The 17,005-nt window shown below is 59.9% G+C and overlaps 1 protein-coding gene across 2 annotated transcripts in view; it reads left to right on the forward strand.

Annotated features, from left to right (window-relative positions):
• Nucleotides 1-17,005, forward strand: part of ANO6 (anoctamin 6) — a 138,796-nt gene that overhangs the window by 27,110 nt on the left and 94,681 nt on the right. Inside the window, exon 2 of one of the 2 annotated variants that reach the window (XM_051850989.2) lies at nt 9,561-9,623. The exons of the other annotated variant lie outside the window; for it this stretch is intronic. Coding sequence (XP_051706949.1) covers nt 9,561-9,623 — 63 coding nt within the window. The remainder of the gene's footprint in view (nt 1-9,560; nt 9,624-17,005) is intronic. 2 annotated transcript variants of the gene reach the window in all.

Consider the following 17,005-nt stretch of genomic DNA (forward strand, 5'->3'; position numbering starts at 1 on the left):
CCCCCAGCTTCTCTCCCTCTGGGCTTCTCCCCTCCTGAGCTTTTCGCCCTTCTGGGCTTCTCTTCCCATCCTGGGCTTCTTCTCTCCCTCCTGGGCTTCTCCCCCTGGTGGGCTTCTCTTCCCATCCTGGCCCCCCGCCCCAGCTTCTCTCCCTCCTGGGCTTCTCTCCCCCTCCTGGGCTTCTCTCCCCCTCCTGGGCTTCTCCCCCTCCTGGGCCTCTCCCCTTCCTGGGCCTCTCCCCCGCCTGAACTCTAGCCCTCAGGGAGGCAGCCTCAGACTCTGCCAAGGTCCAGGAGCAGATGCTGGGCTTTCTGTGCTCCCTGTGTGGAAGACAAAAGAGTGAAGGGCCCTTTTTTTCAGGTTTATTTTTGGGGTTGATTGTGATGCAAATTCAGATCCCAAAGGGATTTCTCTGAGAAAAATGGAGTAAGTGATTCACCTACCTAGTAAATTAAGCAAGTGAGAGTCAGAGAAAATGAGGTCTTTGGAGAGCCCTGGGAGCGGATGTCAGCTGTGCTGCCCACGGCTGCGAGGTGTGGTCTCCCCCACCGTGCTGTGTCCATTTCTAAAGGACACAGTGAACGACTGTGGACACTGTGGACCGCTGAGAACGCTGAGGCCTGACGTGCAGCGCACGTGTCTGTGCCTGCTGCCTGCTTGGTGACTGGTAGTGAAGTCAGACCAGACAGCAGGGTCAGGTGCACGTGACATATGCTTATGTAGCACGTAAAGGCCATGTCCCCGCACGCCTGTGGGGAAACTGAGGCCGGGAGTGGTCGCTGTGACACGGCTGACGAGTGCCCGTCCTGGTCTGGGCGGCCTCAGTGCTGCGTTTGTGAGATAGAAAAGCTGTCCTCCTGGTTTGTCCGTGACTGTGACGGATGCGCGTCCACCCAGCTGTCTGGGTGCCTCTCAGGAGGGCGAAGCCTTGCAGGCTGACTGTCACGCTCTGAGAGCCTTCTCCTCTGAGAACACATCTGATCCCGTGGTCACTGGTGTGTCCAGCAGCCATCGCTTGCTTCTTCTCAGGCTGAGCAGAGTGTCCGGCAGTGCTGCAGTAGCAAAAAGCAGGAGCAGCCACTCGCACATAGTAAAGACAAAATTGCAAGTCGAATGCGGGCCTTTGGAGGCCGGCGTCCGTCCTCTGTCCTCTGTGGGGGAGGGAGGCACGAGTGCCCAGGGCCGTCCAGGGTCGGAGCAGGGGGAACAATGCCGGCCGCATTTGACCTGAGCTAGCCAAGCCTTCCCGTTCCCGACCTCGCTGTGTGGCGGCTTTTTCTGATTGCTGGTGTCACACGGGGACCATTGCGGAAATCCCAGAAAATGCAGGAAACAGCCCACAAAACCACCCCAGTGCTGCTTCCCAAAGACACCTGCGAGAGTGCTTGGCGTGCAGACGTGGTTCCGTGGAGGCTGGAGCCCAGGAGGGGGAGGAGCCCAGGAGGAGGAAGTGTGGTGTCTGCATTCTCGCTTCCCTGGCTCACACGGGGCCGTGTTCATTTTACTCTTTTTTTGTAGTGGTCAGGTGTACGTAGCCTAAGACCTACTCGTTTATGTGTACAGTTCAGAGTCACCCTGTACGTTCACGTATGTGCAACTCTCCCCACTGTCCATTCCAGAACATTCCATTGTCCGTGTTCCCCATGTTTAAAACGACACGCAGTGGCTGAGTAGCAGCCCGTCCTGTACAGCTGGCTAGAGGCATCTCCCAGGGGACGTTCAGGGGTACTTAACCAGCGGTCGCTCTGAGCTGGACTGCACACGCAGGCAGAACCATGTGTGGCATTTGCCATCTGGGAGCTGCACTGTAGGGAGAAGATGGCCCCTGAGAGGCAGGTTGAGTCCCTGGAGGGGTCGGCACGGGATCATGGGGGCGGGGAACGTGACTCCACTGTTCCTTGGTTCTTGCAGATCTTGCGTGTGAGAGGTTTTTGTGGCGCTGCACCTGTGGGGAGCTGTTGTGGGCGTGAGCGCTGTGTGCACTCAGATGGTCTTGCGACGTTGCGAGATGCAGAGACGTCCAGGGCTGCTGTGTGCAGGTGTGCTCCTGGGGCCCCGCAGCTGTGCTCTGCCATCTCATTCCCAAGGTTAGGAGCCTGCAGCTCCATCCAGGTCGCGCAGGCGCGTGGCAGGGGCCCGAGCGTTTGGGCCACCTTCTGCTGCTTTCCCAGGGGCACTGTGCAGGGCTGCAGACCTGCCTGTCTTCTGTGAAAGGCACCTTGGGAACTTGAGGTCCAGTGGGAACTCGGAGTGGCCTGGTTTTTACGAGAAGTATCTGTCGTCAAAGCAGAAGCCCCTCAGCCGGCCGGTCTGCTGGTCTGAGGCTGAGCAGAATTAGAGTGCAGGCAGGCCGTCGCTCTGGCAGTTGCGGCACCAGCACCCGGGAGGGTGCGCGTGTCGCCGTGTGCCTGGGTACCTGACCCGGCTTCCTGCCCAGACAGCCGTGGTGGCCCAGTTCTCGGGTCCCTGCCACCGAGGGCAGAGACCTGATTGTTGTGGGCATTTAGGGAGCAAGCCGGTGGATAGGAGTGTTCTCTCCTTTACGTCTGCACAGTAAACCAATACAAATTATGAAAAGCAAGAGGACCGGGCTGAGGGCAGCCAGGAAGCCGCTGGGAAGATGAGGACGAGGGGATAAAAGTGCGGGCTCTCGGCTCACCTGTAACCTGTAACCTCGGCTGCCCTGTTACCTGCCCGCTGGCTGTGGCCTGTGCGTCTCCTTGACAGGAGTTCATTTCCTCTCACTTCTGAGCTCCTGATTCTGTTCTCTGCTGTTTCCTCGGAATGTTACAGTGTTACTCATTGTCACGCTGTCTGTCCGTGACTTTGCACACCTTACTCTGCTCCAGGCGTCTGACTTGGCCTCTGCGTATTGGGACGCGGCTGTTGAGTGAGGCCGCAAGAAGTCGTTACATCCTTTTTGCTGGGTTTGTCCCTGTGGGTGACTTCCTTGGCTTTTGCTTGTTGGTAGTTTTGAGAAGTGGTCCACTCTCCAGGGACACAGTGATGTAGGATGCTGATCCTGACGCAGAGAGTGGACAACGTTTAAATCGACGGCCGGTCCTGAGCCTGGACTAGATTTCACACTGAGAGGGCATGAGCACAGATCGCTGGTGTGTTAACCGTATGGTGTCTGGAAGACTATGGATAGCTGGTAAAGCTGTGCTTGGAATGAGCTTAAATCTATTTTTGTAAATGTTCATGGGAAAATGGAGGTTAGAAAAAAGAGTTTATTGGGGTGCATAGTTTTTATCATAATCCATGTTTTCTCTTCTTTCCTCCCTTCCTTCCTTCTTCTCTTTCTGTCTATCTAAAGGCGGAGTTAGAGAGGGAGAGATACACAGAGGTCTTCCATGCACTGGTTCATTCCCTGAGTGGCTGCAATGGCTGGAGCTGCACCAATCTGAAGCCAGGAGCCTGGAGCTTCTTCTGGGTCTCCCACATGGGTGCAGGGGCCCAAGCACTTGTGCCATCTTCTACTGCTCTCCCAGATTAGCAGGGAGCTGTGTCAGAAGTGGAGCAGCCGAGATTTGAACCAAGACCCGCTGGGATGCCAGTGCCGTAGTATCTTCTTTACCACTCTGCCACAGCGCCGGCCCCTACATTTTTTGTTAAAGACCCCCATCATGGCTTTGACAATTTTTTGCACCAAAATTAGCTTATCTTTCAGTTCCACTTCGCATGAACTTTTTGTGGTACGTTGGTGTGCTCTGTTGACGTGTGGTGCACCTGCCTTCTGAAGCCAATTTGCACCAGTTTTTGCATTGCTCCTGCTGGACGCATGCTGTTGGCCTTGGCAGAGCTTCATATCTGTGCAGTGAGCAGAGGCAGGAGTCAGGGGCAGGCCTGGTGCTGCAGGTGAGGCTGCCACGCCCCCATCTGAGTGGCGGATCGAGTTCCAGCTGTCACTCCTGATCCAGCTTCCTGGTAGTGCAGGATGTCCAAGGACTCGGGTCCCTGCCACGCCTGTGGGAGTTCAGGCGGAGTTGCCGGCTCCTGGCTTCACGCCTTCCTAGCCCTGGCTATCGTGGGCATTTTGGGAATGAACCAGGAGGTGGAGGTGTCTCACTGTGTCTCTGTTACTCTGCCTTTCAAATGAATGAATGAATGAAAAAAGCAAGAACTAGAAAAAGGAACCTGAAAAGCTGGTGTAGCAAACCTGGCCCGAGGCTGCGAGCGCCAGCACCACGGGGTTGTGGTGCCGTTGCAAAAACCCAGTAGCTTCGTTTCTGTCCTCTTTGCACTAAGCAAGGATCTCGGAACAGGTCCCAGAGCTTTCAGGCCTTTTCATTGATGGTGACAGGAGCGGTTCCTCCTGGTGGCACTTGCGCCCTTAATTAAAAAGGCGCTGGCCTTTTCACCATGGAGCTGGCTTTCCGGGATTTACGCCGAGTCCCCGAGTTCAGTGTGTCACACTTGTTGGCGCAGGCTTGCACCTGAGTCGATCTGGAGTCTGTTGCCTTTAAGATGGGCTCCTCCTTGGTGATCCCTGGGTGGATCAGGTTCTGGGGAGCCGTGGAGTAAATGCAGCCCAGGACAGCCCTTCCGCTGCGCTGTGCAGGAGAGGCCCCGTTCTCGCCCTGCACCCCAGGCTGTCTTCTCACTGGTTCCTTCTGTGGCCTGCAGCGTGGGATAATGAAAAGAAGTAATATAGCTGCTGTATCTCTTTATAAGATTTATTTATTTGAAAAGCAGAGTGACAAAAGGGGGCTGGGGACAGGGAGAGAGAGATCTTCCATGCACTCCCCAAATGGCTGCAGTAGCCAGGTCAAGGCCAGGCCAAAGCCGGGAGACAAGAACTCCATCCAGGTCTCCACGTGGGTGGCAGGGGCCTAAGCACTCGAGCCAACCTCTACTCTCTCCCAGGTGCATTAGCAGGGAGCTGAATCAGAAGTGGAGCATGGGCTGCAAGCTGGAAGCTAGGGCTTAGGATGGGTGTTTCTTCAGTGCGTCCTGGGCCTCGTGTTCTGTGCGGTACCTTCACTGTCCTGTTTGGGGCTGCAGCAGCCCTGGAAGACGGGGAGTAGATGCCCATCTTACTGCACAGGAGGCTTTCCCAGCTGCTCACCCCGCCCCCGGCCCGACGTCCCGACGCCCCCAGGGTTTCCGGTCTCTCCAGGCCACTGCGCACAGTCCCATGGATTCTCTTGGGTCCTGTCTCCTCCGGATGCCGTGCTGCACTGGGTTCAGTGCTGGCTCTCTGCGTCCTGCACTTCTTGCCTGGCCCCCCGTGGTGCAGACCCCCCACCCCCACCCTGCCTCAGTCCACCACTGCTGCTTCCCAGGATGCGCGTTTGTGGGAGGCTGGAGTCGGAGCTGGGGCCAGGAGTTGAGCCCAGGTTCTCTGATGTGGGCCGTGGGCATCTTAACCACTAGCCTAAATGCCTGCCCCCAAGTCTGGCTTTCTACCTTTGATCCCATATTTTTTTTCTGTTTTTTCTTTTTTTTTCTTTTTTTTTTTTTTTTTTTTTTGAGAGACTTGATGAGTTTGTAGAAGTCTTTGTGAAGTTTCCTAAGAAACTGACTGGTGGGGTACTCCTTTTGCCTCTTTTAATATATTTCATTACTCTGAGACACTGGCCCTAAATTATAAAAAATGAGGTTGTCACACGAAAACGGCATTCGCTCCTTTCTCTGGATTCTTTAAAACCCTGTGCAGAATCTCTTCAAAGAGTAAATCAGTCCTGTTTCTGTGGCACCTTCCTCTCATTAGTGATCGGCACAGCAAGGCAGACTTCCGGGTGTGAGCCAAGCCCTAAAAATCCCCTCATAAATAGATCTCCTGAGTGCGAGTCCTTGGAGTCACGGGGTTTGTTAAAACTGCCGTAGAAGGTCTGTCCACCGCGGCGCTTCCTGAGGCAGAGGGCAGAGACCTGCTCTCCTCCCCACCAGACCCTCCCCGTCGAGCCTGACTGTGGGGGTGCCCAGAGCCCTCAGGGCAGACCAGGGAGGAGGGGCGGCTTTAGGCCCAGGGGCCTGTCTGTGCGCCCCGCTCTCTCTCTCTCCTGTGGGTTTGCCGGGGCTCCTCAGACCAGCTGTCGGGCGGCAGAAGTTGTTCTCGCAGATCCGCAGCTGCAGGTCCACAGCAAAGCCCTCAGCACTTCGGTTTCCTCGCAGCCGCCTCCGAGCGCCCTCGCGGGGTCACCTCTGCCTGCCGGCCCCAGTGGGAGTGTCAGGGCTGCCTGACCCTCTTGTGAGGACCTCGCCGTGAAGCCAGGACGCAGCCCAGGCCTCATCACCTGGGAGGGTCCCCCGTGACAGCCAGGCCTCATCACCTGGGAGGGGTCCCCGTGACAGCCAGGCCTCATCACCTGGGAGGGGTCCCCGTGACAGCCAGGCCTCATCACCTGTGAGGGGTCCCCGTGATACCCCGGGCCTCAGTCACCTGTGAGGGCACCCATTTGACAGTACCACCCCGGGCCTCACTCACCTGTGAGGGGCCCCTGTGACAGCCCAGTCCTCATCACCTGGGAGAGGTCCCCGTGACAGCCAGGCCTCATCACCTGGGAGGGGTCCCCGTGACAGCCAGGCCTCACCCACCTGTGAGGGGTCCCCGTGACACCCCGGGGCCTCATCACCTGTGAGGGGTCCCCGTGATACCCCGGGCCTCAGTCACCTGTGAGGGCACCCATTTGACAGTACCACCCCGGGCCTCACTCACCTGTGAGGGGCCCCTGTGACAGCCCAGTCCTCATCACCTGGGAGAGGTCCTCGTGACAGCCAGGCCTCATCACCTGGGAGGGGTCCCCGTGACAGCCAGGCCTCACCCACCTGTGAGGGGTCCCCGTGACACCCCGGGGCCTCATCACCTGTGAGGGGTCCCTGTGACACCCCGGGGCCTCATCACCTGTGAGGAGTCCCCGTGACAGCCAGGCCTCATCACCTGGGAGGGGTCCCCGTGACAGCCAGGCCTCATCACCTGTGAGGGGTCCCCGTGATACCCCGGGCCTCAGTCACCTGTGAGGGCACCCATTTGACAGTACCACCCCGGGCCTCACTCACCTGTGAGGGGCCCCTGTGACAGCCCAGTCCTCATCACCTGGGAGAGGTCCCCGTGACAGCCAGGCCTCATCACCTGGGAGGGGTCCCCGTGACAGCCAGGCCTCACCCACCTGTGAGGGGTCCCCGTGACACCCCGGGGCCTCATCACCTGTGAGGGGTCCCCGTGATACCCCGGGCCTCAGTCACCTGTGAGGGCACCCATTTGACAGTACCACCCCGGGCCTCACTCACCTGTGAGGGGCCCCTGTGACAGCCCAGTCCTCATCACCTGGGAGAGGTCCTCGTGACAGCCAGGCCTCATCACCTGGGAGGGGTCCCCGTGACAGCCAGGCCTCACCCACCTGTGAGGGGTCCCCGTGACACCCCGGGGCCTCATCACCTGTGAGGGGTCCCTGTGACACCCCGGGGCCTCATCACCTGTGAGGAGTCCCCGTGACAGCCAGGCCTCATCACCTGGGAGGGGTCCCCGTGACAGCCCAGGCCTCATCACCTGTGAGAGGTCCCTGTGACAGCCAGGCCTCATCACCTGGGAGGGGTCCCCGTGACAGCCAGGCCTCACCCACCTGGGAGGGGTCCCCGTGATACCCCGGGGCCTCACCCACCTGTGAGGGGTCCCCGTGATACCCCGGGGCCTCATCACCTATGAGGGGTCCCTGTGACAGCCAGGCCCTCATCACCTGTGAGGAGTCCCCGTGACCCCTCCCCCCTCTCTTCCCTGGTGTTGGAAAGAACAGTCAGGAGCCCCAGTAGACAGCAGGCCCATGGCCCCTCCCACTGTGTCCTGGGCTCGTGGTGCTGCTCCTGTGCACGGTGACCCCACGTCTCTTGTCCTCCCGCCCCTGACCGTGTGGGCCACAGGGAGGCTCTCCTGGGTAGCCTCGGCCGTCTCTGCCCGTGTTGTGCTCAGGAAGCAAGCTCTGCCCCAGCCAGAGCAGGCAGAGCCTGTCCCCTCAGAGCAAGGGCACCGTTCCCTGTCCCGCACCCACGACGGCCCAGCAGCCCTGTCTGGCCCTGCCGGCCTCGCAGACTCTGGCCCGGGAAGCGGCTGCCGAGCCCCGTGCCAGCCCCAGGCATCACCCCTGAGCCCACTGTGCACTTGTCCGTGTCCCCTCACGGGACCAGGTGGTCTGCCAGGCTGCATCTCTGCTGCCCTATGCGGATTCCAGCAGAGCCGGCCGTGCTGCCCATTGTGGTGTGGGCTCCTCACCGCCGGATAAGTGGACATCAGTGCTGGGGGGTGGTGCTGTGGTGTTCACCCTGCACCCGCGTGCCGGGGCCGCTTGGCACAGGGATCTGTGGGAGCCAGCTCGAGACGGAGGGCCTTGGGGCCGGGCACTCCCCACCTGCATGGCCTCGGCAGGAGTGATGCCCAGGTCCCTTGTCTACCCGCCGTGGGGTGCGGCCCAGGGAAGGTGCACCCTGTGGCCTTGGGTCTGTGGCTCTCGTTAATATCTGTCATAGGAACGAGGGAGTGGGCACGCGGGAGCTTCTCTTCCCTTCCTGTCACCCTCCGAGGCTGGAAGAGAGGCCCGCGGGGGGTGTGGCACGGAGCTGGGAGGTGTCAGGGCTGGGTTCCAGGCCCACAAGGAGGATGCGGCACGGAGCTGGGAGGTGTCAGGGCTGGGTCCAGGCCCGCGGGGGGTGTGGCACGGAGCTGGGAGGTGTCAGGGCTGGGTCCAGGCCCGCAAGGAGGATGTGGCATGGAGCTGGGAGGTGTCAGGGCTGGGTCCAGGCCCACGAGGAGGATGCGGCACGGAGCTGGGAGGTGTCAGGGCTGGGTTCCAGGCCCACGAGGAGGATGCGGCACGGAGCTGGGAGGTGTCAGGGCTGGGTTCCAGGCCCACGAGGAGGATGCGGCACGGAGCTGGGAGGTGTCAGGGCTGGGTTCCAGGCCCACGAGGAGGATGCGGCACGGAGCTGGGAGGTGTCAGGGCTGGGTTCCAGGCCCACGAGGAGGATGCGGCACGGAGCTGGGAGGTGTCAGGGCTGGGTTCCAGGGTCCACCCCCGGAACTCTGGGATGCAGTCGTCCTGGGCCTTCAGAGCTTCCCAGAGGATGTTCCTGTGCAACCAGGGATGGGAGCCGCCGGGCCCGGAGAGACCGCCCCGGCCGTGGTTCTTGGTCCTGGCTGCCGCATTGTGTCCCCTGGGGAGCGTGAGAAACAAAGCCATTGGCCGGGAGGCGAAACCACATTTCTGGAAAAGGGGCTGGCACCTTCAGAAAGCTCCCCAGTGCGTCTGGGGAACATCAGGCATGAGGGTCAGCTGGCCGGTCCCATGTCCCTGCTGTGTGTGGGGGGGATATGGGAACTGGGAAGGGCAGTCCGTGGCCGTGGGGGCCGTGGCATTGGTGGCTGTGGTGGCGACGGTGGCCACAGCTGTGGCAGTGGTGTTGGCCTTGGTGCTGGTGGTGGCGGTGACTGTGGCGGTGGCGGTGGCGGTGGCCGTGGCGGTGGCCGTGGTGGCGGCGGTGGGTGCTGGCCCGGGGTGAGGCCAGCTTTGGTCTCCTGCGGCCCGGGAGTTTCTGTGTGGTATTTACCTGTGCCTCCTCGTCCTCAGGTGATGCGCCTGCCTCCAGGAGGCCGTTTCTGGCCCCTCACAGCCTCCTCCCATCCAGTCTGGGTAAGATGTCTCCTGTGTGTGCTCAGCACCTTCCCTAGCTCTCCCACACGCCCACGTCCCTGTAGTGCTCACCTTCCTCTAACTCACTGCGTGTGCTCGGGCCCCAGCGAGCGTGTCGTGTAGAGTCCCTAACTGTCTACTCACCAGCCGGTCTCCATGCATCGCTGAAAATCACCGACTGCCGTGCCCCAGCCTTGGAAAGCGCTGGTGACGCAGAAGCCACTTCTTCCCGTGTGCAGCTCAGCGAACCAGGGCCAGGCCCCCAGGACGGGATCCCAGCCTGCCTGCCAGGGAGAGCCTTGCGGCAGAATGTATCTGGCGGGGGGATTTTGATTCAGGACAGGGAACGGAGATTCCTGTGCCCTGCGGCGGGCCCCGGGCTGAGCCCTGGGCTGAGCTCTTGCAGCACACGTGCAGTGCGGGGAGCCGCCGCGTCTGCAGGCAGCAGTGCCCCGGCGGCAGCGTGTGGAGGACTGCCTGTCGTCCAGGTCTTGCCCAGTACCTGGCTCTGGGCAGCTGCGTTCCGTTAACATCTCTGGGCTACATTTCTCAGCGTCTTTGGATCCATATGTTCAGTCTTTTCCTGTGGTTTCAAAGGAAGACAGAAAGAAAACGGCTCTTGCCCTCCGGCATGCTGTTTTGCTGAAGGTTTGGCTTGGCCAGTGTCCTGTTTTCACTGGAGGATGTTTCAGGTTTGCAGCAGTGGCACTACTCACACAGCTGGAAACAGAGGGTTGTCTCTGAAAGCAAGGTTGCAGCTGCTGCTGCTTTAGCCTGTGGTGGTTTAGGAGGCTGTGGGGAGGGGAGAGAGGAGAGAGAGGGAGAGGGAGAGAGTAGCAGCTTTCCTGGCTGGCAGATTGAGAGTGAAATGATTTGGAGCCAAGACTGCAAACTGGGCTGTGCTGTCGGGTGGACGCCAGGCTGCTCAGATGCCACAGACCGGAGCATCAGGACTGAAGCCGACCGCCCGGAGCCGGCACATCCCAGGGCAAGGGGCGGGGCGGAAGTGAAGCCACTGAACATCACGGAGAATCTCCCCGAAACAGATATTCCTAGAGGCTTCAGGAGACAGCCAAGTAATTTAGCCGGAGGTAAATCTAAAACATTTTTATTGTGAAATCACAATGTCATGTTTGCAAAAAAGGCATAAAACTTGAGAGTATTGAAGAACGACCTTCCGGTTTTAATTGCTGCTGTTCGGATGGAAAATTGAACAAGCCAAGAAAAGCTGTGGACGGGTAGCCGACTGTTGCCATCCCGGTGTCAGACCTGGCGTCATGTTCTGGAGGTGACAAGGAGGAGGAGGGGAGGGAGGGCTCTCAGGGGCACAGGGCAGCGAGTCTGGCGCTGTGCTGCTGCGTGCCCGTAACTGCCCCGGCCGGGTCGGGCATCACCTTCTCCAGGAAAGCGCCCAGTGGCATCGTCCACCGTTGGATCCATCCACGCTTGTCTGCTCCCTGGTCCTCTGAGCTTTCCGTCGACAGCGGCCTCTTATGTCCTGATTGTGAGCCTTTGGCCTGGGTCAGCAGAGGGCCGGCTCTGGCTTCCCTGGAGCTCTTCTCCAACAAGAATTGGTGACGCTGAAGTCAGGGGACCCCGGCACGCTGTTGGGGCGTTGCAGATGAATCCATCCAGGCTGGAAGACAGGGTAGAGCTTCCTGAAGATTTAACTACTAGCACCGAGTGGCCCAGCAGCCGCACTCCTGGGAGTGTCTCCGGGGGAAATGAGATCGGTGTCTTGAATAGATGTGCTCTTTGCGGTGCTACAGTAGCCAGGGTTTGGAGGCAATGCACGTGCCCACTGCTGCGCGCAGGGGTAAGGAAACAGAGCGCAGGTTGGTCAGTTGGTTGCTCGGTAAATATACTCAAGAGAAGTGTCCACCCATGGGAGAGCCAAGCCTGCCCTGGTCACAGCCTGGTGAACCTGGAGGACATCCTGCCAAGGGACAGACCCTGCGTTACTTCACTGACAAGTGGTGCCACCAAAGCACAGCCCCTGGATGCAGAGGGGGAGATGTGGGCGTGGGGTGGGAGGGCACAAAGGCCGGGTTTCACGGGAGCAGTTTCTGGGACCCAGTGCCTCGTCCAGAGAGCGAGGGGGCCGTTTGTTCCAGTGATCCCGGTGCCTGTCAAGTCGCCACAGGTCTGTCTGTGAAATCTAGAGGAGAGGGAGGACGGCTGGTGTGGGTCCGAAATCCCGCAGTGGTGGGGAGTTCTGTGCTCTGGGCCTCAGATCTGGGGAATGGCGGGCGCTGTGTTGCTGCTGCACAAGGCGTAGCATCCCGCCCGGCAGATCTGGTTCCCTTTGGCAGGAGCCCAGACTCTTCCACGTGTTCACCTGCCCCTCGGAGCTGTTGCTGGATCTCAGGTGGCTTCCTGGGAGAGTCGTGGAGGGGGCTTGGGAAGAGAGCGCTTCCCCGTTCCCGAGCAGCCTCATAGCACGGCTGGCTCTGTAGATAAAGTGGTGCAAAGTCTGCAGGTGACCTTTCCTCCCCAGGACCACGGCGACCGATGACGAGGCGGGGAGTCCGTCCCCTCTCAGCGTACATGCACACGAGCGAGGTAGGAGGAGCAGTGCCCGGGCAGCACCAGCTGGAGAGACGCTGAGGCTCTGGGGCCCACAGGGGTGCCCGTGCACCACTCTTGTCACCTGCAGCGAGTTCACCTTCTGCCTTTTGGGACTTCCTGGGATAGTTTCTCTCCACGGTGGCTGAATCTGCAGGTGCGGGCCTGCTTTGCCTTCAGAAGGTTCAGCTCTGAGCCTCACGGTGGCGTGTGTGTTTGGTCTCACCTGGCTGGATTGTGAGCTCCTAACGCATGTTCTTATGTGCACTAACTATGAGATGTGTTGGAAGACTGAGGGAGTGGCTTCGTGTTCTGGTACCCTGTGTTACACACCTTCCTGAAGTCCCTTGTCCCCCGTTGCTCTGTCCCCTGAAGGCAAGTCTGCGAAGTTCTGTGTCTGGGGCTCTGGCCTCCCTGGCCTCCTGCTCGGATCGTCCCTGTCCTGTCTGTGTCTTTGCTGTCACTCAGAGGGTCCAGGCTGTGTGCGGCTGCTGCCAGGGAAGGCTCTCTGAGTAGCATTGAGCAAAGTGTCCCACTTCCTCTGGAAAAAACTGCTGACTTTGTCTTCTCCCTTCCCTTGCTGCTGGGAGTTCTGTGTGTATTCACTTTATTTATTTGAGAGCGAGCGAGCAGGAGCGCATGCACACGAGTGCCCCGTCTGCTCGTTCAGTCCACAGAGGCCTGGAAGCACCCTCCGGGTTGCCCATGTAGGTGGCAGGAACCCTGCTACTTGAACAGTCACCACTGCCTCCCAGGGTGTGCATCAGGAGCCAGAGCCAGGAATGGCACGTGGTGCTCAGACAGCGGACGTGGGCATCTAACCGTGAGGCCCAACGCCTGCACCGCCCAGGGCTCTGAGTACCGGTCACGGGCTCCTGGTTCCGAGGCGATGTCCCACGCTGAGCTCTGCCCCCGGGCCGACTGTCTCAGTCCACTCGTGTCGTGAACTCGATTGGCCTTCCAGTCTAGTCTGCCCGTCCTGTCTCTCCCCTCTGTCTCTGCAGCCTCAGGACTGGCACCGTCCCCTCCCCGTTTCCCAAGCCAGGACCCCAGGTGGCCTCCTTGTCCTGTCCTCCCCTGGTGCCTTCAGCTCTGCCTTCAGCATGGTGGTGGGCTGACCCCCAGCCCAGGCCGAGTTCGCCACGCCCCCCTTGACAGCAGTCTGATGACTGGCAGGCTGTTTCTGTGATGTCGCTGTCTGCGCAGGAGCAGGGTGTCTGCCGCCTCGCCGGCCTCTCAAGCCTTTCCTGGAAGTCACGTGCGTCCTTGACCTTGTCCTTGGGCATCAGCGTTTTCCGCCCTCCCCTTCTCCCTGTGTGGCCACTGCGCCTGCTCCTCGGGTCTCACCTGCAGTGGCAGCCCTTGGAGGTGTCCTGGGACCACCTGCCCAGTGCCTGCCTGCTGTCCCCTGGGTTGCAGCCCCTGCGCTGCCTCTGGCCAGCAGGCGGAGTCAGTTACTGACACGGTGCCTGTGTTTGCCACACGCAGCCCAGCGCCCTGAGCACACGGACGTGTCAGGGTTGGCTCTTCTGCGTGGGGCATGGTGCCAGCTCGGGTGCCTTCTGTGTGAAGTGCTCATGCCCTGAGGTGTCACAGAGTCCGTCCTCCACCTCCCGGACCCGGGGCTCCTATGCTTGAGAGCTGTGCTGTCCGCATCCTGCTAAGCCGGTTGTTCCACCTTCCAAAACTGACACCGCCCCCTCTCTGGGCTCCTGTTCTCCGAGCAGGGAGCAGAGCCCAGCGCTCTGGGCTGCAGCTGTCAGTCAAGGTTCTGATGGCTGCGTCTGAGGCATGGATCGCACGTGTGACGCAGGTCCCACACGTGCCCTGACACTGCATTTCACCCCCTTCAGCTGTTCTGGCTGGGAGGTGAGGGAAGTCCCTGGACAGGAGGCAGGAGACCTGCGCTTCCTCCCGGTTTCCTCCTAACTCTAATCTGGGCCCTTCCCTCTTGCGCTGGTGTCTTAGCTGTGGGACCGAGGGATCGGAACAGGATGTCCGAAGCCCGTCGTTGCCGACAGGTAGTGGAGGTGGAGACCAGGTGGCCGCCCCGGAAGAGAGGCAGAGTCTGCTTTGCTGCTGTGTTGTCAGGAAGTCTCGGCCGTTCGGACATCTTCAAAGCCTCGTGCAAAATTGCAACTCACACTTCCTGAACGGGAGGCTGTGGGACGTTAACAACTCCTGCTTTTTCTTTTCCTGGGAGCTGTTTTCAGCTGATAGCGGTTCAGCTCGGAGGCTTGGGTTCTGTTCCTGGAGGCGAGCGCTGGTCGTGAGCACAGAGATCAGCCTCTGTGGGCTTCCGAGTGACCCTGTGTGGGGAGATAAGAGCCCCACCCCATGTTCCGCTGCGTCCCTGCTGGGCAGAAGGACAGGGTGGACTCTGCGAGTCACTGTGGTCTTGCCTTGTGGGTCTGATTGCAGGCCACGGCTGCCCACTGTGGTCAGCACAGCGGTAGAGGAGGACAGGGCTGGTGGGGCCAGCAGCCCTGGAACAGCGTCTCTGCTGGGCAGGGCGAGGGCCCGTCTCACAGAGGCTCCCACCCGGCTCCAGCACTGGCCCTGGGGAACTGTTGGGTGGGGACGAGGCCTGGAGGGAGGGGCAGGGTCTTGGCAGCCGCAGAGCTCGGAGCAGCAGTGGGGGCTGAAGGCGAGCTGAGTGCTCTCAGGTCAGGCACGGCCACTGCATCCCCAACTGCCCCCCATCTTGCCCAAGGTGAAGCCGGGGAGGGGGCTGTTCTCTCCCTCCCTCCGGAATACGCACATGCACATGCACACGTGCACACACACATGCACACACACGCGTGCGAGGGAATTTCAAAGTCTGCACAGAAGCCCGGGGTTCAAAGCAGCAGTTGACTTTGGTGCGAAGAGCTTTCTGAGATCCCTGCATTGTTATTTTATGATACACTTTTTTTAAAAATTTTATTTATTTTTATTTGAAAGGCAGAGTTATAGAGAGGCAGGAGTAGAGGTAGAGAGAGAGGTCTTCCATCCGCTGGTTCATTCCCCAGATGGCCGCAATGGCTGAAGTTGTGTCGATCCGGAACCAGGAGCCAGGAGCTTCTCTGGGTCTCCTACGCAGGTGCAGGGGCCCAAGGACTAGGGCCATCTTCTACTGCTTTCCCAGGCCACAGCAGAGAGCTGGACTGGAAGTGGAGCAGCTGGGACTGGAACCAGTGCCCATATGAGATGCTGGCACTGGAGGTGGTGGCTTTACCTGCTACGCCGCAGAGCCGGCTGTTCAATACACGGTTTCTTTGTATTGTGAAAATAACATTTTTGTGCCAAAATAAAGTCAGATTTTTCGTTCCTTTTTCCCCCAGGCAATTGAAGTCCCATGATGTTTGTGTACACATATGTGATCTGTGACACACTACATGTGTGTTTAAGATAATAACTTGCATGGTGTACAGACACGTGGCTTTTATTTACATGGTGAGCAGTGTCAGAGATGGGTGAGATGTGAAGTTACAGCGAACGTGTGGACTGCAGCGGCGGGAGCTGCTGTCCTCAGCCAGAGCGGGTGGCCAGTGGGCGCCCCGGAGGGCCCGGGCACCCTGAGCCACGGTGTTGAGGAGTTTGGACCGTGGTACTGTGCAGTCGGCACAGTGGAGGAGGCCGGTGAAAGTTGTTTTCTGTTTATGGTGATCTCTTATCTTTATTGTTTTATTGTGATTGCGGAGCAGCGTGCGCACACTGTAGACGTGTTCCACGCAGGGCTCTGCGCAGCCTCGGTAACTGCCCTCCCTCCCTCTGGGCCACTGCTGATGTGGAGGCAGTTCCTTGGAGCCCTCCGTGCACGCGTCCTCCATGTTAACCCGGCTCACCCTGCTCACTGCCGCGCGCTCTGGGGGAGCCTTGCTTTGGTCCACACCTCCACACGCCACGGCCTCAGCAAGCGCACCTTCCTGTGGTGCTGTCGGAGCTTCGTGCTTTATTTAGACTTTGTGGACACACGCGTGCGTATTTATGCCTCTGCGTGTGTACGGGGTTCGTGAAGTGGACTTGTAGGGTCAGAGTGTGCACGTTTGCGTTATGATGGTGGCCAACCACGGGGCGCTGCTCGTCCGCTTTCTTGAGACAGAAGAAAGTTGAGTGTGAGAACTGTTGATGAGGGGGAGCAAAGAACGGATTGGAATTCCAGAGGAAGTGCTGCATGATCCAGTGAGGAGGCCCTGGGATGAGAACCCGTGGGGGGCGGGGGCAGTGAGGCTGAGACCCGGGGGGAGGGGTTGGGGGCTGAGTCTGCAGCCTGCAAGCCGCAGTCTGGCAGCACATGCATGTGGGTGAGTCACACGTATGGAATGCTGCACATGTGTCAGCGCACCGTGATGGGTCTTTGTGATGGTGCCCACCTCCGCGCTCTCCCTGCAGCCTGGGGGAGGAGTCCCCGTACTTGGAGCCCCTGCCCAGGTCCGCCAGGGCTCGAGTGCAGGCGTTTCCCATCTTCCATTCCAGCCCCACTGCGGAGCCTGTGGGTGCTCACTCCTGGCGTGACCGCATGCACACCTTCTGTCCGCCCCCACCCCTGTGCTCACCGTCACGGCGTGGCCTCAGCCTGGGGTTTCTCCCGGGAGCAGCCTTGTGGGGGTCTCCTGTAGCCTTCAGGGCTCCAGCTGCCACCAGGCTGGGTCAGGAGTCTGTGTGGGTCCCGGTCACTGCACGGTCCTCGTCTGCATGCGTGGCCCTCGTGTGTTTAGTTAGCAAAAGGCTTCACAGGAAGTCGCCCTCGTGGCTGCCTGCCCCTCCAGGCCTGTAGTTCTCACCCCTGGGGCGTGCTGAATGGGGTCGTTACTTGCATGGGAGAATCTGATGCC

This window comes from Oryctolagus cuniculus, chromosome 9 (assembly GCF_964237555.1).
Source record: "Oryctolagus cuniculus chromosome 9, mOryCun1.1, whole genome shotgun sequence".
Classification (NCBI taxonomy): Eukaryota; Metazoa; Chordata; class Mammalia; order Lagomorpha; family Leporidae; genus Oryctolagus; species Oryctolagus cuniculus.